General features: G+C 37.2%; 1 protein-coding gene across 1 annotated transcript in view; it reads left to right on the forward strand.

Moving 5' to 3' along the window:
- Window positions 1-17154, forward strand: part of LOC149797565 (uncharacterized) — a 116416-nt gene that overhangs the window by 72496 nt on the left and 26766 nt on the right. Inside the window, exon 8 of the mRNA XM_089960776.1 lies at window positions 6738-6992. Coding sequence (XP_089816902.1) covers window positions 6738-6992 — 255 coding nt within the window. The remainder of the gene's footprint in view (window positions 1-6737; window positions 6993-17154) is intronic.

A 17154-nucleotide genomic window follows, 5' to 3' on the forward strand; every position in this document is an offset into this window, starting at 1 on the left:
TGTTTGTACCGGTTAAAATTATCGTAATATACATTCATGCATCGCGTAGCATAGTATATCTTTGCCAAACTCATACAAATCGAATTCGTTAATATTGAGAAAACCTATACCGAAGTTGAAATCACCGGAAAATGTGTCTGAAATTAGAATAAAATAAAAAAAACACGCACCGATAGTAAGTTTAATGTCTGACATGAAAATGTTGATCCCTCTGCAAGGCGGGTACCCTACACATTTCAAATTAGAGGTTAATTAAAAAGAAATATGGAACAAAATTACTCGCATTCTCAAAATCATTTTGATTTTAATTGTACCGGTACTTTCAAAGTTATATAGACTTTATCTTGCATAGGAGCATAACTATTAAAGATGCTTTGCATTAAATGTTAGCTTTAAAAACATCAAACGTAGAAGATAAACTGTAAAGCGAGCATATGAAGATAACACCTTGAATGGAAACTGTACAATCATTTACAAACTGAGTACAGTGACGCACAAATCAGTCCTCAACCACCAACAAATGCGAAACCTACAATTTGAATTTTACCTTTAATTTCCATACTTGTTTTCTATTTTTAATAGGGATGCTAAAAGTCAACTCGAACAAAAACGCCTGTTTGAATCTATAATGGATGATCTAAGTAAGGCTGTACAAGATCTGGTAGAGGGCAAGACAGAGGTTACGACGCAGTCTGCTTTGGATCAAACAAAAACATTTATTGACAGAGAGAAAGAAAGCTGGACATATCAGAGGCTCGAACAGGCCAATACAATTTACAAACGTCAAATCGAAATGAAAAGGTATAGAAGTATTTGCTATTTAACACGTCTTTAAACAAAAGATGTTTTATTGTTTGACTTTTAGCCATGTTATGAAGTTTGTGTTAAGTTTTTGGCATTAATTATTGCAATATTGTTCCTATTCCGAAGATAATGACCATTATCATGTTGCAGATAATGATATCAGCTGCACAAATTACTTACTTATTTTGCACCGGGGTGTGAGGAGGCAAGTCTCAAAATATAATTCTCTTCATGATTTGATTATGACGACAGAGTTGTTTTAAACAACGCTAGCTGAAGCATGCAAATAGAGAAATGTTAGTAGACAATGTATATATATTCTATGATAGAGAAAAAATACATACTTTTATTGGACTACTTAATTTTTTTGTTTGCTCTCTATTCAGGAGATTAAGGTCATATTTTGTGTTTTAAACTCTTATTTAGTTATCGTTTCGGATTTGTTTAAATCAGAGCATAACGTATGTATAAAGCACATGGGAACATGCATCGGTTAGTCAGTTAGCATGAAATGAAGTACCTTGTGGGAAATTTGCTATGTAAGCAATCTACTAGTCTAGATTTCTTACGTAAACCCCAACGAACAATAAAAAGGTTGTTTGTAGTCTGGGAATCGGATCTGGTTATGGCGAGTCAGTGCAAGAAACATCTGATTTGTGCATTTTGCCTGGTATTGTATGCCCACTTGACTCAATGAATTGATGCGTTAGCTCTACATCTATGTAAATTATGTGTTGTAACTCATGAATATTGCATGTTCGTGATGAGAGCACATATATAATTAACAACAACAGCGTGAGAAGTATAGAACAGTATAAACATGATCTTCAAATACGAGGTATTTGTGTGGTGTTGCGGATGCTTCTGCTTAAACAAACATTATGTATACAGCAAGCATAATTCCTCAATGTATTTATCTTTTACTAGTATGTATACAGTATAATTAAACTTCAAGTATCGTGCTCACTATGGTGATGAAGATTATTCTGAGATTGGCAGGCGCCCTGGTGAATAAATATACACTATGATAGTGCTATCAAGACATTCCATACGGTGAAGTGCCATACAGCAAAATAATGATATGCAATGCTAACAGCTTTCAAGGGTACCGGTCGAGAATCATCTTCCAGTCACTCGCCCAATAGTGGAACCTTTACTTCACCTTCAATAGGTGAAAGTCATCCCTAACAAAAAAGATACATGCTTTTTGTGAAAACCGTGCATCATTCAATAACAATGCACTTTAGCCACAATGCAGTCGCAGAAGAGTGAAACTGATCGTACCAACATAAATACCATATGGAGAACTCTACAAGCCAAAACATGTATATGAAGTAAAGCGTACCGAAAGAGCACAAGCGATGCCGATATTAAGTTGGTTGAATAGAGCAATCTGGACATGGAAGCTATGAACAATGCGGCTTCAATGCTGAGAAAAGCAACCAGAAAAGTTACAAAATGGAGATTTTTGTTTGTTCACGTACAGATGTTACAGAGTCAAACAGTGGGTCCTTCGGGGATCTAGCATAACACGATATACTGCACGAAGTCTTCACAAGTGAACAAGGATGCCATGAACATAGCACAAATTGCAGTGACATTTTTGCTGTTCTGGCAGCAAGTCAGAAACAAGAAATTACAGATCCTGAGATCATCACCTGAATCGCTACAACTGCTAGCAGCTGTATAAGCCTTGAACTGCATCAAATCATAGACGACCAACATATGGACCCTAAGTGAACAAACGTCAACTACAGAACTGGAGAAACACACGGACGCAAATAAGAGTGTACACTGAAACACAATTGTTGACCAAAACGAAGACAGAAACCTTTTTTCTCTCATGCTGTTGGTGTTATTTCAAGGCAAGAAATCAACTGAGAAGAAACTGTAGGGACGCATGAGCTATCGATGTTTGCAGCTGATGGAGCAATTCTACACTACCAAATGAATAGTAATTGGATATCCATACATGAGAAGGTGCCCAAAATGAAAACATGTACCAGACACAACAAGAACAAGTCCAAAACACCAATGCCACATTATATATAGCAGATTTTGGTGGTGGCATGCCTACTGAAGTGAAAGCGGTACTGTGAATTCAGTAGAAGTAGTCCAGTCACTTAATTAGTAAGACAGTGTCAAGAAATGTAGCCAACAAGTTGATTATTCACCAACCATATACTAAAGAGACACAGATTTGTGTATAAAATGCGCTTCATATTAGACATCTACCATGTGCCTATGTCATTGAAGACGGCCACGCCTGATACCAGGGAAGAAAGCCATTCAGAAACATCATAATAGATAAGGAATACAACAATCATAGCAAACGTACCCTTGCACCTATTCGTATTAGGTATGAAGACGAAAGATGGAACTAACTTGCTAAAGGCTGAAAAGATGCTGGTAAATGCATACGTAAATGAGAAGCACATCGTGATGGCATGGGGCACTTAGTACAGCGTAACTCAAATGGATATGAGCTATCGACAAAGTGGTAAAAAGAAGCCGATACCAAGTTCCTGCTGCGCTCCGCTGATACTATAAAAATCACTCATTAGATACCGACGTATTTGCACTGTAAGAAGCAATTAGACATAGCAAGGCAGTCGCCTTGCCCGGAGTCCATGCAATCATTTATACCGTAAGTTTTTAAAGACATTTCCCGGAAAGGGAAAACTGTCTTTCTTGACCGATTTCCAGTATGTCAGTGATGGCCAAATGACTGCAACTGCAAGCTTGGACACATATTTTGCCTACATTTGCTGCTATTGACCAGTTCATCCGTGAAGGGTACATACTTTAAACTCAGATCATAAAGATAGAGAATATGAGGTGTTGACACTTCACAATGAATCGCACAATCGGAAAGGCTACCACCTAAACAAGATGATGGGTTAATTTAAGTAATTCTGCCGGCTCACAACCATTATATTAAACAATGCCACGTCATCAAACTCTGCTATCCCGTCAACACAAAACTATGGCTGAAAATTTGATGGGAAGAGTAGGTGTTGGTAATGACCAGCCAAATACCAGTACCAAAGTCTGTACCCATCTTGGTGAAATGAGCAGACACCTAAACAAGATGCAAACAAGTAGGGTCCAACTGTTTGAACGCAAAGTGCAGTTGTACTAATATTTGCAACTGTTCCAGCATGTCGAGGCGTGTCACAACATGAAACAAATGATCCAGTGCATGCCTAGAAGGTTGTGAGGAAGAAAATCATGGCACATTCTTGTGATCTATCTGGCATATTTACAAATGTGGACATTGTTGTGTGGTAGCCCGCAGTAAATCTACGTTTTGTATATAGCACTGTACCATCTGTGAACAAAGACTTAGGTGTAGATTGGTCTATATATGTCACAATGTAAAGCATTAACTACATAAAGTGTGTATCATGAATGATAGTAGTATATAGCATAATTTCTTGCCAGACAGTTCTTTTTCCTTTTCTCAAGTTGCAATAAATCGATCATTGTTTTAATAAAAGTGACAATTGTGTTTTTCACAAAATTGTCTTGTGATGTGACAGCCCGAGATTTTTCTTCATTCTGAGTATTTAGTTTCATTTGTCATTCATATTTAACATATGTATGATATAAATGGTTCAATTTATGCACTTACAGGCTTTCATCTTTTTCTGAAAATGGCTTTAGACCAGGGTCTCAAACTCAAACCACCTTGAGGGCCATATGTGGTCATTTTCATTGGCCCAAGGGCCATACTACATTAAATATCTATATTGACATCTTGTGACGACAATCATTTTGCGGCCACAGGATACCGCTTGGCGGACCGCATAGTTCAGACCCCTGCTTTAAACTGAGTTTTTTGGATTTATTTTAACTAATTCACAAAAGACTTCAGAACAAATTTCCAGACTACCAACAATATTTTTTTAAGACTTTTTTTGTCGTCCCCTTAATACGTTGTGAAAAACTTGTTTTCATCACAAACTTATGTGCAACGTATTCACTGTCCACTGCAGCAGGTAAGATAAAGTAATGTTCTGCAAAGTTATTAAAGTATATTGCAAACATCAAATTGTATACTTGTTACAACAAATATTCATATTTGGCATGTATACCACGCTATTAGCAAATAAATACCAAGAGTTAAATGTTAACATATTTATGTTGTTCATCTTGTCATATTGAGGCATATAATATTAACCAATACAATCAAACACATCATATTATGTAAATTGGTTGTACGAAGGAATCTAATTCGTTGCTTATGGTTCGAAAACTGTCGCATAGACATCATGCATTACCGCCCATAAAAAATGGGTCATCGATCCAAATCCTCCTCTCCATTCATCTAGGAGAATGCAACAAATTGAAAGAATTTCGAATTGCTGTAATTGTTGGAAAGGTCATTGACTCTCAAAGCGAAAATCAACACGTAGCTAGATGCAAACAATAGGCAATGGGAGCGACCTCAGCCTCTTCTAACAGGAAAGTAATACACGTTTTGGTTTATAGGGCAGATTGATTTCCCTAAACGTAAGGAAAAAAAGAAAGCAAAAATAAAAATAAAAAACAAAAGATAAAAAATCTTGCTAAGCTCCATCTTCCGTAGAGAAACAGCACAAAATGCTTCCTCTGCAAAGTTATGCGCAGTCTCTCTCTCTCTCTCTCTCTCTCTCTCTCTCTGTATATATAAATCTAATTGGTCAATTAAACATATTTGAGCTCGGGAATATAGAGTTGAATCGAATATAGCATTTGATCCTTTTGATGAATCAGTGGTTTGCTTTTGTGATATATTGAAATAGTAGTTTGCTACGCGTTAGGTCAATTAGCATAGATGTGTTGTGATGTGATTTCTAACGTAACGTATATATATATATATATATATATATATATATATATATATATATATATATATATATATATATATATATATATATATTTAAAGAGAGAGAGAGAGAGAGAGAGAGTGAGTGTCTGTGTGTGTGTGTGTGTTTGATTTGGATTTTTAATGTAGCTTTAACAATTTTTCAGTCATATCGCTACGATGTCTGCAGTGTGGCAGTTGATAGTGATGTCTAGCACTGGAGCATCATGCCGCAGACATGTAGCATGATGTCCCACCTAGTCACATTATCCTGACACCAGGCCGACCAGTCCTAACACTAACATCTTAATGCTGAGCGCCAAGCGAGGCAGTTTTTAATACCATTTTTGTAAGTCTTTGGTATGACTCGGCCGGGGATCGAACCCACGACCTCCCGCATCCGAGGCAGACGCTCTAACCACTAGTCCACCGGAATGGTTGCATATATAGCATTCAAAATGAATGTCACCGGGATACTTCAAACGAATTGTCACGGAAAAGGCTAGGGATGCGCCAATCTTATATACATACACAACCTTCTATTTCATTTTTAGTCAATACATTCCTTGTATAGTTACCTAAATTCCAAACGCAGAGGTAAGCTCATAAACCTGAATTTTACAATATATGTAAGGTCGAATTCTTAAATTTAAGTAGATTTGCACCTATAAAATCGGAAATATGGCTTGGTTATACTTTTGAAGCACTCTTCTATTTCTCAGGCTCTCCTACCCTGAAATAAAGATTAAATAAGAACTTTGGCATATTTGGAAAGTGGACAAAAGCTCACCCCCTAGGTACGCTGAACTTCAAACGCAGCATAATGCATAAATTTACTGGATTTCCGTATAAAAAATGCAAGTAAATAATTTTGTATTGCAACTAATCTAATACACAAACAGAGGTTAGAGCGTTTATGCATGGTTTCAAGATACAATAAAGGTATAAAGATGCATGATTGTATGAAAGTAAACTGGATGATTGATCGAGATAATATGCAATGCAAATAATGGATATGAAAGAAATTTGTCCATTTTTACGTAAGATAAAAACACAAATTGTCCAGAAATACATTTTTACACAGAGAAGCAGATTATGCAGCTCAGCTACTCGAGGATCTAAACAAATTTATCCAGAATGACAAATCCGTAGAGGGTTCAAATATCCTGACTAAACCCGATACTCCTGTATCAATCAACGAAGGGAAGGAAATCCAACCAGCGAAAGGAAAGACGAAGAATCAGAGTAACAACGCTCCTGAAAGAAACCAGCAATCAAGATATGCTACGAAAATACAAAAACATTTTGAAACTGCGACGAGTATTTTGCATAAACATACGTAAGTAAGCATTTTATATCACAAAGATACAAAACTACTTTAAGATCTAAGGACAAGACAGATTTCGGGGCAATTCTGGCGCAATAAATTTACATGAAAGAACCGTGGTATCTGATTGAGCATTAATCAGACAGCTATATTTTGTCGCACGAATTCCAAAAAGATGACCCGCCCCCTTGGTAAGGCAAACATAATAACATACAAAGTGGCATGGGAAATATCCAGGGCATAGTTATCAAGAAACAAGGATTAGTATGTAACAAAAGCGATAAAATAGTAAATGTTCATCACGCAGCTGTAAATTACATTCTGTTACAACTCTACGTCTTAAAATATGTATTAGAATAATAATGACTGCTTTTATTCTTTTAGTTTCACTTAGGTCACAGTGGTCTATCGCTATGAATGTTTGCTCATTCTTACATAAAACCCACATACTATGTGCAAACCGTAGATTAATAATCAATGAAAGTTGAGTGGCCAAACAAGTTGCCAAATAGTGGCCGGAGTTACATCAGATAGTCGCAGTGGTCTATGTAAAAAGCGACCAGTAGCCTGCAAAAGCGTCTATGAGACAACTACGGTAGACACGAATTTTATTATGATAATGATCTGCATGGTAAAGTTTTCAGTCAGGCCTCTATTATTGACTGAAACTATACAATATTTTCCTGAATGATAAAGAAACCATGTTTTTTTTTACCATATACTATGGCAGATATATTTTTATACGGGCTGATGATATTTAATAATATATATATATATATATATATATATATATATATATATATATATAGAGAGAGAGAGAGAGAGAGAGAGAGAGAGAGAATTTTTAATCTTTTAATTTATTTATACCATATGCATTAACATAGCTTGTCATTTAAAGTGTTGTTATAAAGCAAATACTATTGGTATATTAAATTGTGATCCATCTATAAATATTCTTGCAACTGCAGGCCTATAAATCAATGATGAATTTCTACTTGTTCATTAATTATAGATGATAGATGGACATATGAACATAAGGATACGAAGTATTAATAGTTCCTGTTTTCTAAATGAAATTAAAATGGTACACAATTTCATTGGAATCCTTTCTTTTTTCCATTCCCATTTCCCCTCTAGTGCGTAAGGGACAAAATAAGCTAAAATCTGGAGTGAGAGAGAAAAACATATTGCGCTGGACGAAAACATTTAAACTGAACATGTACCAAGTAATCTACAGTAATTTGGCTCGTCGTAACGGTATGTGTATGCTTTCCTTGGGATCTATCTACAGTGTTCATAATTTCAATGATACATAGTTGCAGTAGCAGTCGTCACTAGGCCTATATGCTAAATTGTCGGTTACGATGCACGCTTACTGTAGCATATTATATACTTTGTTGTTGTTGTTTCTTATGCCTATTATAATATACTAAAAATCGATTAATAATTATTTAATATAAAAAAATATCCAAATGGTCGCTTTGCCGTCCAATTCTGGAGTATCGAAGCTAGATATGGACGAAAATCGTTGGAGATTTTTGCTTCTGTCATACGACGATGTCTCTGGACCTATGATTGATGAAAAGTTTAATCAAACCGTCCAAAGAGAGAGAGAGAGAGAGAGAGAGAGAGAGAGAGAGAGAGAGAGAGAGAGAAGAATTTTAGAGTCTTTGGAAATGTTCATTAAAGCAGAATAATGACTTAGATGCACTGGCAATATATTAAAACGCTTTTAATTACCTCTTGTTGGTTTGTCATTTCGCTTTGCCCTTTTTCCACGCCAATTTCCATACGTCAGTACGTGAATGTCTGACAGTTTCGGTTCACTGCATAAGAAGCTAACCGTGTTAGTAGTGCATAACAACCATTGTTTATGTTTAAATCTTAATGTGTCTTTGATTTAAAAAATGTGAATTAAAAAAAGGAAACTAAAAAAGAAAACAATCAACTTGTCATTTTGCATATGTGAACAAGAAAAATCGTAGAACAACATTTTGTAGCGGACACACTTAGAGGGATGTGAGGATTCCATTCACTCGGTCAATACACAGTTTCCCGGATCATATCGTAACTCCATTTAAAGTGCAAATATGTGTATGTGTATGTGATAAATTTAAAATATATGTATAGTATGTACACTGTATGAATGAAAAAGTGTCGTATAGTTTATTGTTATACATCAGTCATCGGTACTATCCTTTAGACTTTGAAACGTTTACTTCCGTACAACAGCCTATCAGATATATAATAATAAAGAAACAAGAGATCGATGCAATTATAGACTTAAAATTCTACAAATATAGCAGGTCCATAGCTTGCAACGCAATATCTGTAAATGTGTATTCATGAAAAAATAAGAACTATGCGTGGCGGAACATGCCGTTAGAAATACTGTAAATCACATTTTCCCGCATATTTTGTTGGCACAGTTGCTCTAGGATGCCTTAAATGTGGCGTTGAAGTCAAATCACGTAATCAACTTTGTTGGATCTGTAAATCTGCTCATGAAGATTGTCGTGCGCTTCGGCCAAGATTAGAAATAGGTTGAACAAGTTATTACAAAAGAACAAACACCTGAGACATATGCACCAAGACCTGTGACAGAACAAACGCCCGAAACAGTGATATAAATGTTGTTGTTGTAGGGTTTAACGCCATTTTTTAGCACACGATAGGCTATACATGGCGGCCAGTATTAATGGTGGAGGAAGAACCCGAAAAAACCCCAGATAGAACCACTGACCCACGAGAAGCTACTGAGCTACTGGCAAGCTTTCTCACATACCCACATTGGCTGAATCCGAGACTCGAACCCAGTGATATAAATAAAAAAGATTATATATAGGTTTAATTCATTGAAGTATGTGATCTTGGTAGATTACAAATGCTTTTCAACAAATAATTTTCGGACTTTTCAGTTAGATAAAGCTTTACTAAATAAGCATGCCGACTGTGTGACAGGCAGAATTGATTTCACAAGAACTTGGAATACGAATACCGAATATGCACAATCCGACATACTTGAATTATTGAGACCAAGAGATGCACTGAATCAACTCATTCCACTCGATGCTAATATAGCAATGGATCCTTATGTAACACCAGCAGTATAAAAGCTAACACAATTTGCACTTGAGCGTAGTGTATGAATACAAAGAGACGAATGAGAAGCTGATATGCTTATGTTATTAGGTGTATTTGAGGATGAAGAAAACAATCATTGAAATGAACAAAACTGTCATTGTAACTGCAGTTATGGAGATTTTGGAAACATATACCAACTCTTGATCAGGATGAACCTTCGAGACAAACACGAGCCAAAGGACGTATTTCTCGATATCAGCTGTTTTGTGGATGGCTTTATTTTCCAAAGCCAACTAGTATTCTCTCACGGTCAGTGATATATGTTAAGAAAGTTGACTATCGATGTTTCGAATGGGCGATTTTGTTCGTGTACAATCCTTCTATAATGAAGACGAACCTTGAAATACTAACATCACCTTAGTCAACTTAGTTTTAGCAATATAGAAATTTCCGTGCAGGTTACTAAGGGTTAACTGAACAAATTTGAAACCTTTAAGCGAGGTATCGCTGTTAATGTGTTTACTTTGGATTAAGACCAACCCGCTTACACTGTCCCCACATATACAAAGCGAACGAACCAATACTGATTCATTATTCCTGAGTGATATGATTGGCTCAGAATTGCTATTTTATTATGTATAGAAAAAAAGGTTTGGCAGGTTTCTATACCGACACAACAAGCACGACAGTAAGAAATATTCATGAAGTCGTTGCATACATATATTTGTCACCGAACAATTTGCTCACTAACCATACTCTTTTTGCTGTGGGATAAGTGAAAACCGCAGCAGACAATAGTGCTAGCACCATACAAAAGGTTTTGAAGTTTACAGTTGTGCAAGGAAGATGAAAGTGTCCGAAAATCTGAATGTCTCAACGTTCCAGTGGAAGATTTGTTCGCACCCAATAGCGATAAAACAAATACAACACAAGTTGCTGACCAATATTCCTTGCGAGGTTTGTTATACATTAGGTAGGTGTAATGGAAAAAATGAGTCACCAATGTTGTATCGTGGCCGGGACTCAGTTGAGGTTTTTCTTCAATCGCTTGAACTTAAGGCGAAATGGATCCGGTCACAGTTCTACTCACCGTAAGACATGTTGATAACTAGTGAGCTTTTCAAAAGCAATTTAATGGTGGATCTGTGAAAGAGTTTTTAATTCAATGGATGGAAGCTGCTTCAAAGTTCGTGATCAGTTTGACATCACTGGCGCGCATAGAGGAGCTTCGCAATGTGCATGCAATTTATACTTACGAATCTGCCCCATCCATGTAGTGCTTCATAACCTGTGTGGATATAATGGTCATCTAATAATGGAAGCAGTAGGATCAGCGTCAATAGCACCAAGAAGGGTTATTCGAAGCAACGTGGAAAATGCTCCAGGTTCCCTTTGGGTCAATGAGAGTTCATCAATTCGTTACAGTCTCCGAATTCGTTCCTCGACATGTTAATAAGTAACTTACCGGTGGAGAAAATCAAACTCACTACTTATCTAAAACAGGTGCGTTCCCATGTGAGTACATAAGCAATTACGGAACATATTATAAAATTCAATCGCCACCGATTGCAGATTTTTTGTTGTTGATGTCACGTGAAGGTATATTCGCAAACGACAACGCTCGCGCAAAACAATTTGGTCGGTATTTGAATGCCAAATCATCGGTGAATATCATTATCTGTATCTGCGTATCGATGTATTGTTGTTTTCTTATGAGCTGAAAAATTTCGTGACACTGCCATGCACGTATATAACCTCGAACCTGCACATTACTTTTTCATCACCTGGAATAGCTTCGGATACATTACTGTGATAAACTAAAATCGAAATTGAAATGCTGACCGATGTTGTCCAAAACTTATTTATTGAGCGCGCCCTTAGTGGCGGAATATCAATGGCAAGTCATCGATATGGGTGCGTAAACAACCTAATCATAAACGAGTATGACCCATCTTTCTCAATCAGTAAAATAATGTAAATTACATCAATAACCTTTATGGCTGGGGAATGATGGAGCCGTTACCTGTCGATGAATTTCAGTGGATTGACCACAGAGATGCTGACATACAGAATATGTACGCAATTACAACAGCAATGATGACACTGATACTTCTTTGAAAGTTGATTCACAATGTCCTGAACAACTACACCATACTCATAACCATTATTAACAGGCACAAGAAGCGTTGTTCGTGCCCGGTGGGCGGCTATCACGTTATCCGTGTGCAATCATGAATGAATACGGTCGTAAATTTACTGAATGTACTAAGCATGTCCCACGTCTCCGGATCAATCGCAATTCTATATTTATTGTGCAAAATCTTTAGTTGTACCAGCGATTGTAATTGCGTGTAAGTAAAGTCCTTCGAGTGTTTGGATTTCGACAGCGCGCATGGATGGCACCGTACATAGAATGTATACGGATTCGCCAACAGCCTCCAGGAACGACTTTGAAAAAGATTTCTTTAAATTAATGAACAATTCTGTACTCGGGTAAACAATGGAAAATATACGAAAACGAGTTCGAGTCGACCTTCTTCGTGATATGGGGCAAGACAAACTTCGATGGCTTTTCGCGAACCAAGCATTTGAGTCCTGGAAGATATTTGATGGTGGACTTGTTACTGTGCATAATACAAAAGTGAAGCAGAAGATGACAAAATCAATTAATCCTGATTCATTCATGTTGGACTTGTCGAAGTGGCTCATATCTGGTTCTATTATAACAAGATCAAATCATTTCTCCAGGGTCATGTCAGATACAGAGACTCGCTGCTGATGCATATCAGCAAAAATGACGTTGATTTAGATATCGAAGCGTACTCACGAACGAATTTGACAACAGCAAATATTTGAAAGAACATATTTTGTTTAGCAGAGCCAAGACATTTTGAGGCATCATGCTAGTGTGGATCAACTTATGATTGATTGACGTCCAAGAACTTCTGATAGTACTTTAAAATAGATCTTGTTGACAGTTCCATGTTCTTTGGAACGGCATGTAATTCCTCTCCCACAAATGCCCGGCTAGTAGTCTATGCCTTCCATGGTTAAACTTCTGAGAGGTGTTCAAGAACCAAACGGTAATGTATTGGTTGTCTTGAAGTATCAATCCGTTCCGAACTAGTAAACATATCGTTGGAACATACTGGGCTAGTAGCACGAAGGTTGCTGACGTCTAACTCTCCCGGTGCTTTAAATTGTTTCCGAGTGGTTCTAACGGTGGTGATTTTCTGGTTAACCTTAATAATCTTTTGTCGAATCGCATTGACTTAATTCGTGATTTCGTTTTTAGTGCTTGTATGACTAATGGACGTCGCGTTACTCATTCGTGAAATCGCTTTGTATGCAATCCAAGTGCCAGCATTCGAGGGGCTAGTATCTCATATCAGAGATCATTAATAATTCCTGCGTGCACTGATGCCCGAATAAATGTTCTACAAGTCTGCGATTTAATTGCTCCCAGGTATCTTGGTCACGATGTATTTTGACATGTCCAATTTGAACATATGTTTCACTATCAGGGAAGCAACCCATCCAAGAATTTCTTTTCCAGAATTAACTTATAATGTTCGTGGCTATGTTAATAGTGAACGTGCATAAATGCGTTCAAGTGCAGCAGCCACACTTGCTGAATGTTTTGATGAGATCCACGTCAGCAGGCTGACGTACATGTCGGTAACATACATCATCAAGACGATTAACAGGTCCTCAACAGGCTTTGGTTGGTTGTATATCAAGCCGTGTCTCGAGCCCACATCAATTGTATCCAGTTATACGTTTTTCGCCCCGATATTTAATAAGTGGTATTCCTGGTAATTTTGTTAATTCAGCAGGGACATCACCGTGGTCGACTATTTTGTTTTTTAAAAACTGGAACCTTTAGTTCTACCAAAGAATGTTGACCTAATTGATTTCTCGTCACAAGCAAAGCCCATAGCAGTCGAGGATGGTGACGGAATCAATTCCTGTTTTTCTAAGTCAGTTCGCTTGCTAATTGTTTGCTGGACCAGGAAAACCTCAACTGTTGCTGAATATGATTTCAGGAAAGCTGATATGGAATCGGTTGTATATGTTTGCACCTTCGGCTGATGATCAACCACATCATAATGTTCTCAAAATGTTCGATTGGTGGCATTGATGCGCATGGTCTCATGCATGAAATGGCCTTGATGTGCTTACAGGTACTCGTGGGATGTGTTTGCGAAGGACACCAAAAACCCATATATTTTTCTCACTATTGATTTGTCACGACAATGTAATAATCATATTAATCATATCAAATGTCAGACACCACAGCAGAGTATGGCGAGCGAGGCGACAACGCTTATTGGGATACTTTTAGTAAAACATACAGATCATTATTTCAAAGAATCTATGGGTCTGAATGAGAGCAACAACGAGTAATACTTTATTCAGAAGAAGATTATTTTTCCGATTAGAAGAGAAACTACATAAACATTGATACAGTCTCATTGGTCGTGAACGCAAGCCCAGACGTAAACGTGAAACAACCAAAAACTTCTAAAAACTGCCAATAATGTCATAACAGCCAAAGAGTTCAAAAGTGTTCCAGTGGATTCATTTGTGAATCGACTGGTAAAACTGAGTGGGTCAATTGGTATGGGCAAGGACGCAACAGAAGGCATTTATGAAACCACGTCGAATTTCAGCAAGTGCTCACCAACGATATCATGGACCAAATAACATATCACATTAATGTAGGAGAATACTTAAGGCATCAGTGACGTATATTACAAAACTGATGATGAATTCTGAGAAACTTAATGGGTTGCGTTATATTAATGCTACAATGGCTGCATTGATGGAAACACAATTCATATCGTTACCTCGTTGATTAGATCTCGTCTATTAAGCCGGCTTTTATGACTTTCTACTCACCTGTTATTACTGAAAAGTCGCTAATACTGGAAATGCAATGACGTCATTGCGTATTTATTGGAGTTGGTATACTATTCGATCGCTGCCGTTTAGGGGATTGCCCGCAAAAAATTCGTTCGTGTTTGATCAGACAGTGGCATAACCTGGACGTTCCAGTGGAGCATATAAGATTGATACAAGTAATGAAGAGGTCCGATGAAGAATACTATTGGTGACCAATCGCGATTGTACAATTAGCATGCTCGTGGATCACCATACAATCGAATCTCCAACGTACGCGGTTGATATTGAGAAATCATCGTTGAGAACAATTCTCGGTTTTCCTGAAGATATTATTATAACCAAGGATATCTGAATGCAGGACCCAAAGGCACCAATTACAATAGTGTCTTGATCACTGCTACAACTGAGGTTAATCTGACCTGTGACCCCATTAGTGATAGTTACGACTCTTCAACAGTTATATATTGTTTGAGTTCGCCTCTACTGTGTCCCCATCTGATATAATATCGAATACTCTCACGCCCGTGTATATTTCGTGTAACAATCCATATATGAAAAACTTTCGTTTTACTTTTGTTCACCAAGTTTGACCTCTATTAGACTTGAGTGCTGAAACATTGACTATGAAATCGTACCTTGAATATCAACCTGATATTACAATATAATGAAAATTGTGCGTTGACGTATAAACTCGATGCGCGTTGTTAGCACGAGGGAACCTATTTACGCGACATATGGTGGAGATGGCCTTGGTGATAATACCCAAGGTATGTTCACAGGGCAACAAATTGTACCAACTGATAAACAATTTGCTTGGCGAGTCGTCAATATCATCACAAATGTTGTCGTTGAAAAATAGATTCGAGATTGATGACGGCGATTATTGACTCGACAATCAAAGGCGGTTCCAGTTACATAACCATTATCAGCAATGATGTCAGGTCCGATTAGTAAAATTGTTAATCAAGCCGCTGAAGAACTGCTGTCAGATTCGGTGATTGCAAACCTGGCTAGAGGAAGAAGATTACGGTTGTCTCGTAAAAGGTATAAAACAAATATATCATGTATACAAAATGACTCAAGTGAAAATGTATCAGGTCCCACGTTTGATATGGATGCATCTGTGCTGCGAGATCGAAACAAGCAAAATTATCAACATTACGCGACAAGGCTAGGGATCCAAACAAGAAAGGACCAGTAGAATGTCAGGTTTATGACACATCTTTATATTTTCTTCCATGTGAAGCATTACTGGAAGTCCAAGGAAAGATTTTATAAAAGTACAATACAGCGAACGTGCCAAAGACACGATTGACGGCGTCAAAAACGTCATAATGTTGTTCAACAACACACATGTATCTTCAGTGGAAAGGTAATCAAAGTAATTCTTGACAGCGTCATCGATGGATGATACAATACTTCTGGTACTCAACCGTTAGAGAGACAATTGCACATAGTTAGCTGACCCATTAATGATGTTCATAAAGACACGCGCGAACATCCTGATCATATCAACTAAACCTTAAATGAAGTACTGTAACTGGAGACAGTCCAAAATTCTACAATCGATTTACACATCTAAGTGCGCACGGAGAATATTCTTGCTCGATTATACTTTCACACATATTTGTAGAGTCTTGGTAAAGTATTTTTCGGGTCCAAACACACAGTCGTGTTAAACTGTAAGAGTAAAGCCAATGACGCAAGTTTGCGGGATAATTCAAATCTGCTAAAATTGAGACATCTAAATTCAAACCTTGGATGCAATCAATGAATCCACCCGTGTCCATAAACGCACGTTTGACACTTTGCATGATGTCTGGTGAAACATCTATAATTTCGTTTCTGGCGATGACGCAGACTTACACCAAGTGAAGTCCGAGGAGAATATTCATGCTTGATAAACAATTTTAATCAAAACATCCTGGCTACCGACTGAATTAAATCCATACACTTTGTGAAGAATAGAAATAGGTTTTGTTTTATTAAGAATTTTCCGTTGAAAGCGAAATAATTGAAAAGTTGTCCTAAAAAGGATGATCATATTGGGTGAGAACACATTATATATTGCTGTGTCGCTGCAGAACAAAATAACAAGAGAAAAAAAAAAAAAAAGAAAGAAACTAAAGTCAGCTGAATTTATGAAAATGTAAAAAGTATGCCAAAGTTTCTGAAAATTAAAATT

This window comes from Sinohyriopsis cumingii, chromosome 6 (assembly GCF_028554795.1).
Source record: "Sinohyriopsis cumingii isolate HCF-2022 chromosome 6, ASM2855479v2, whole genome shotgun sequence".
In the NCBI taxonomy this organism is placed as follows: Eukaryota; Metazoa; Mollusca; class Bivalvia; order Unionida; family Unionidae; genus Sinohyriopsis; species Sinohyriopsis cumingii.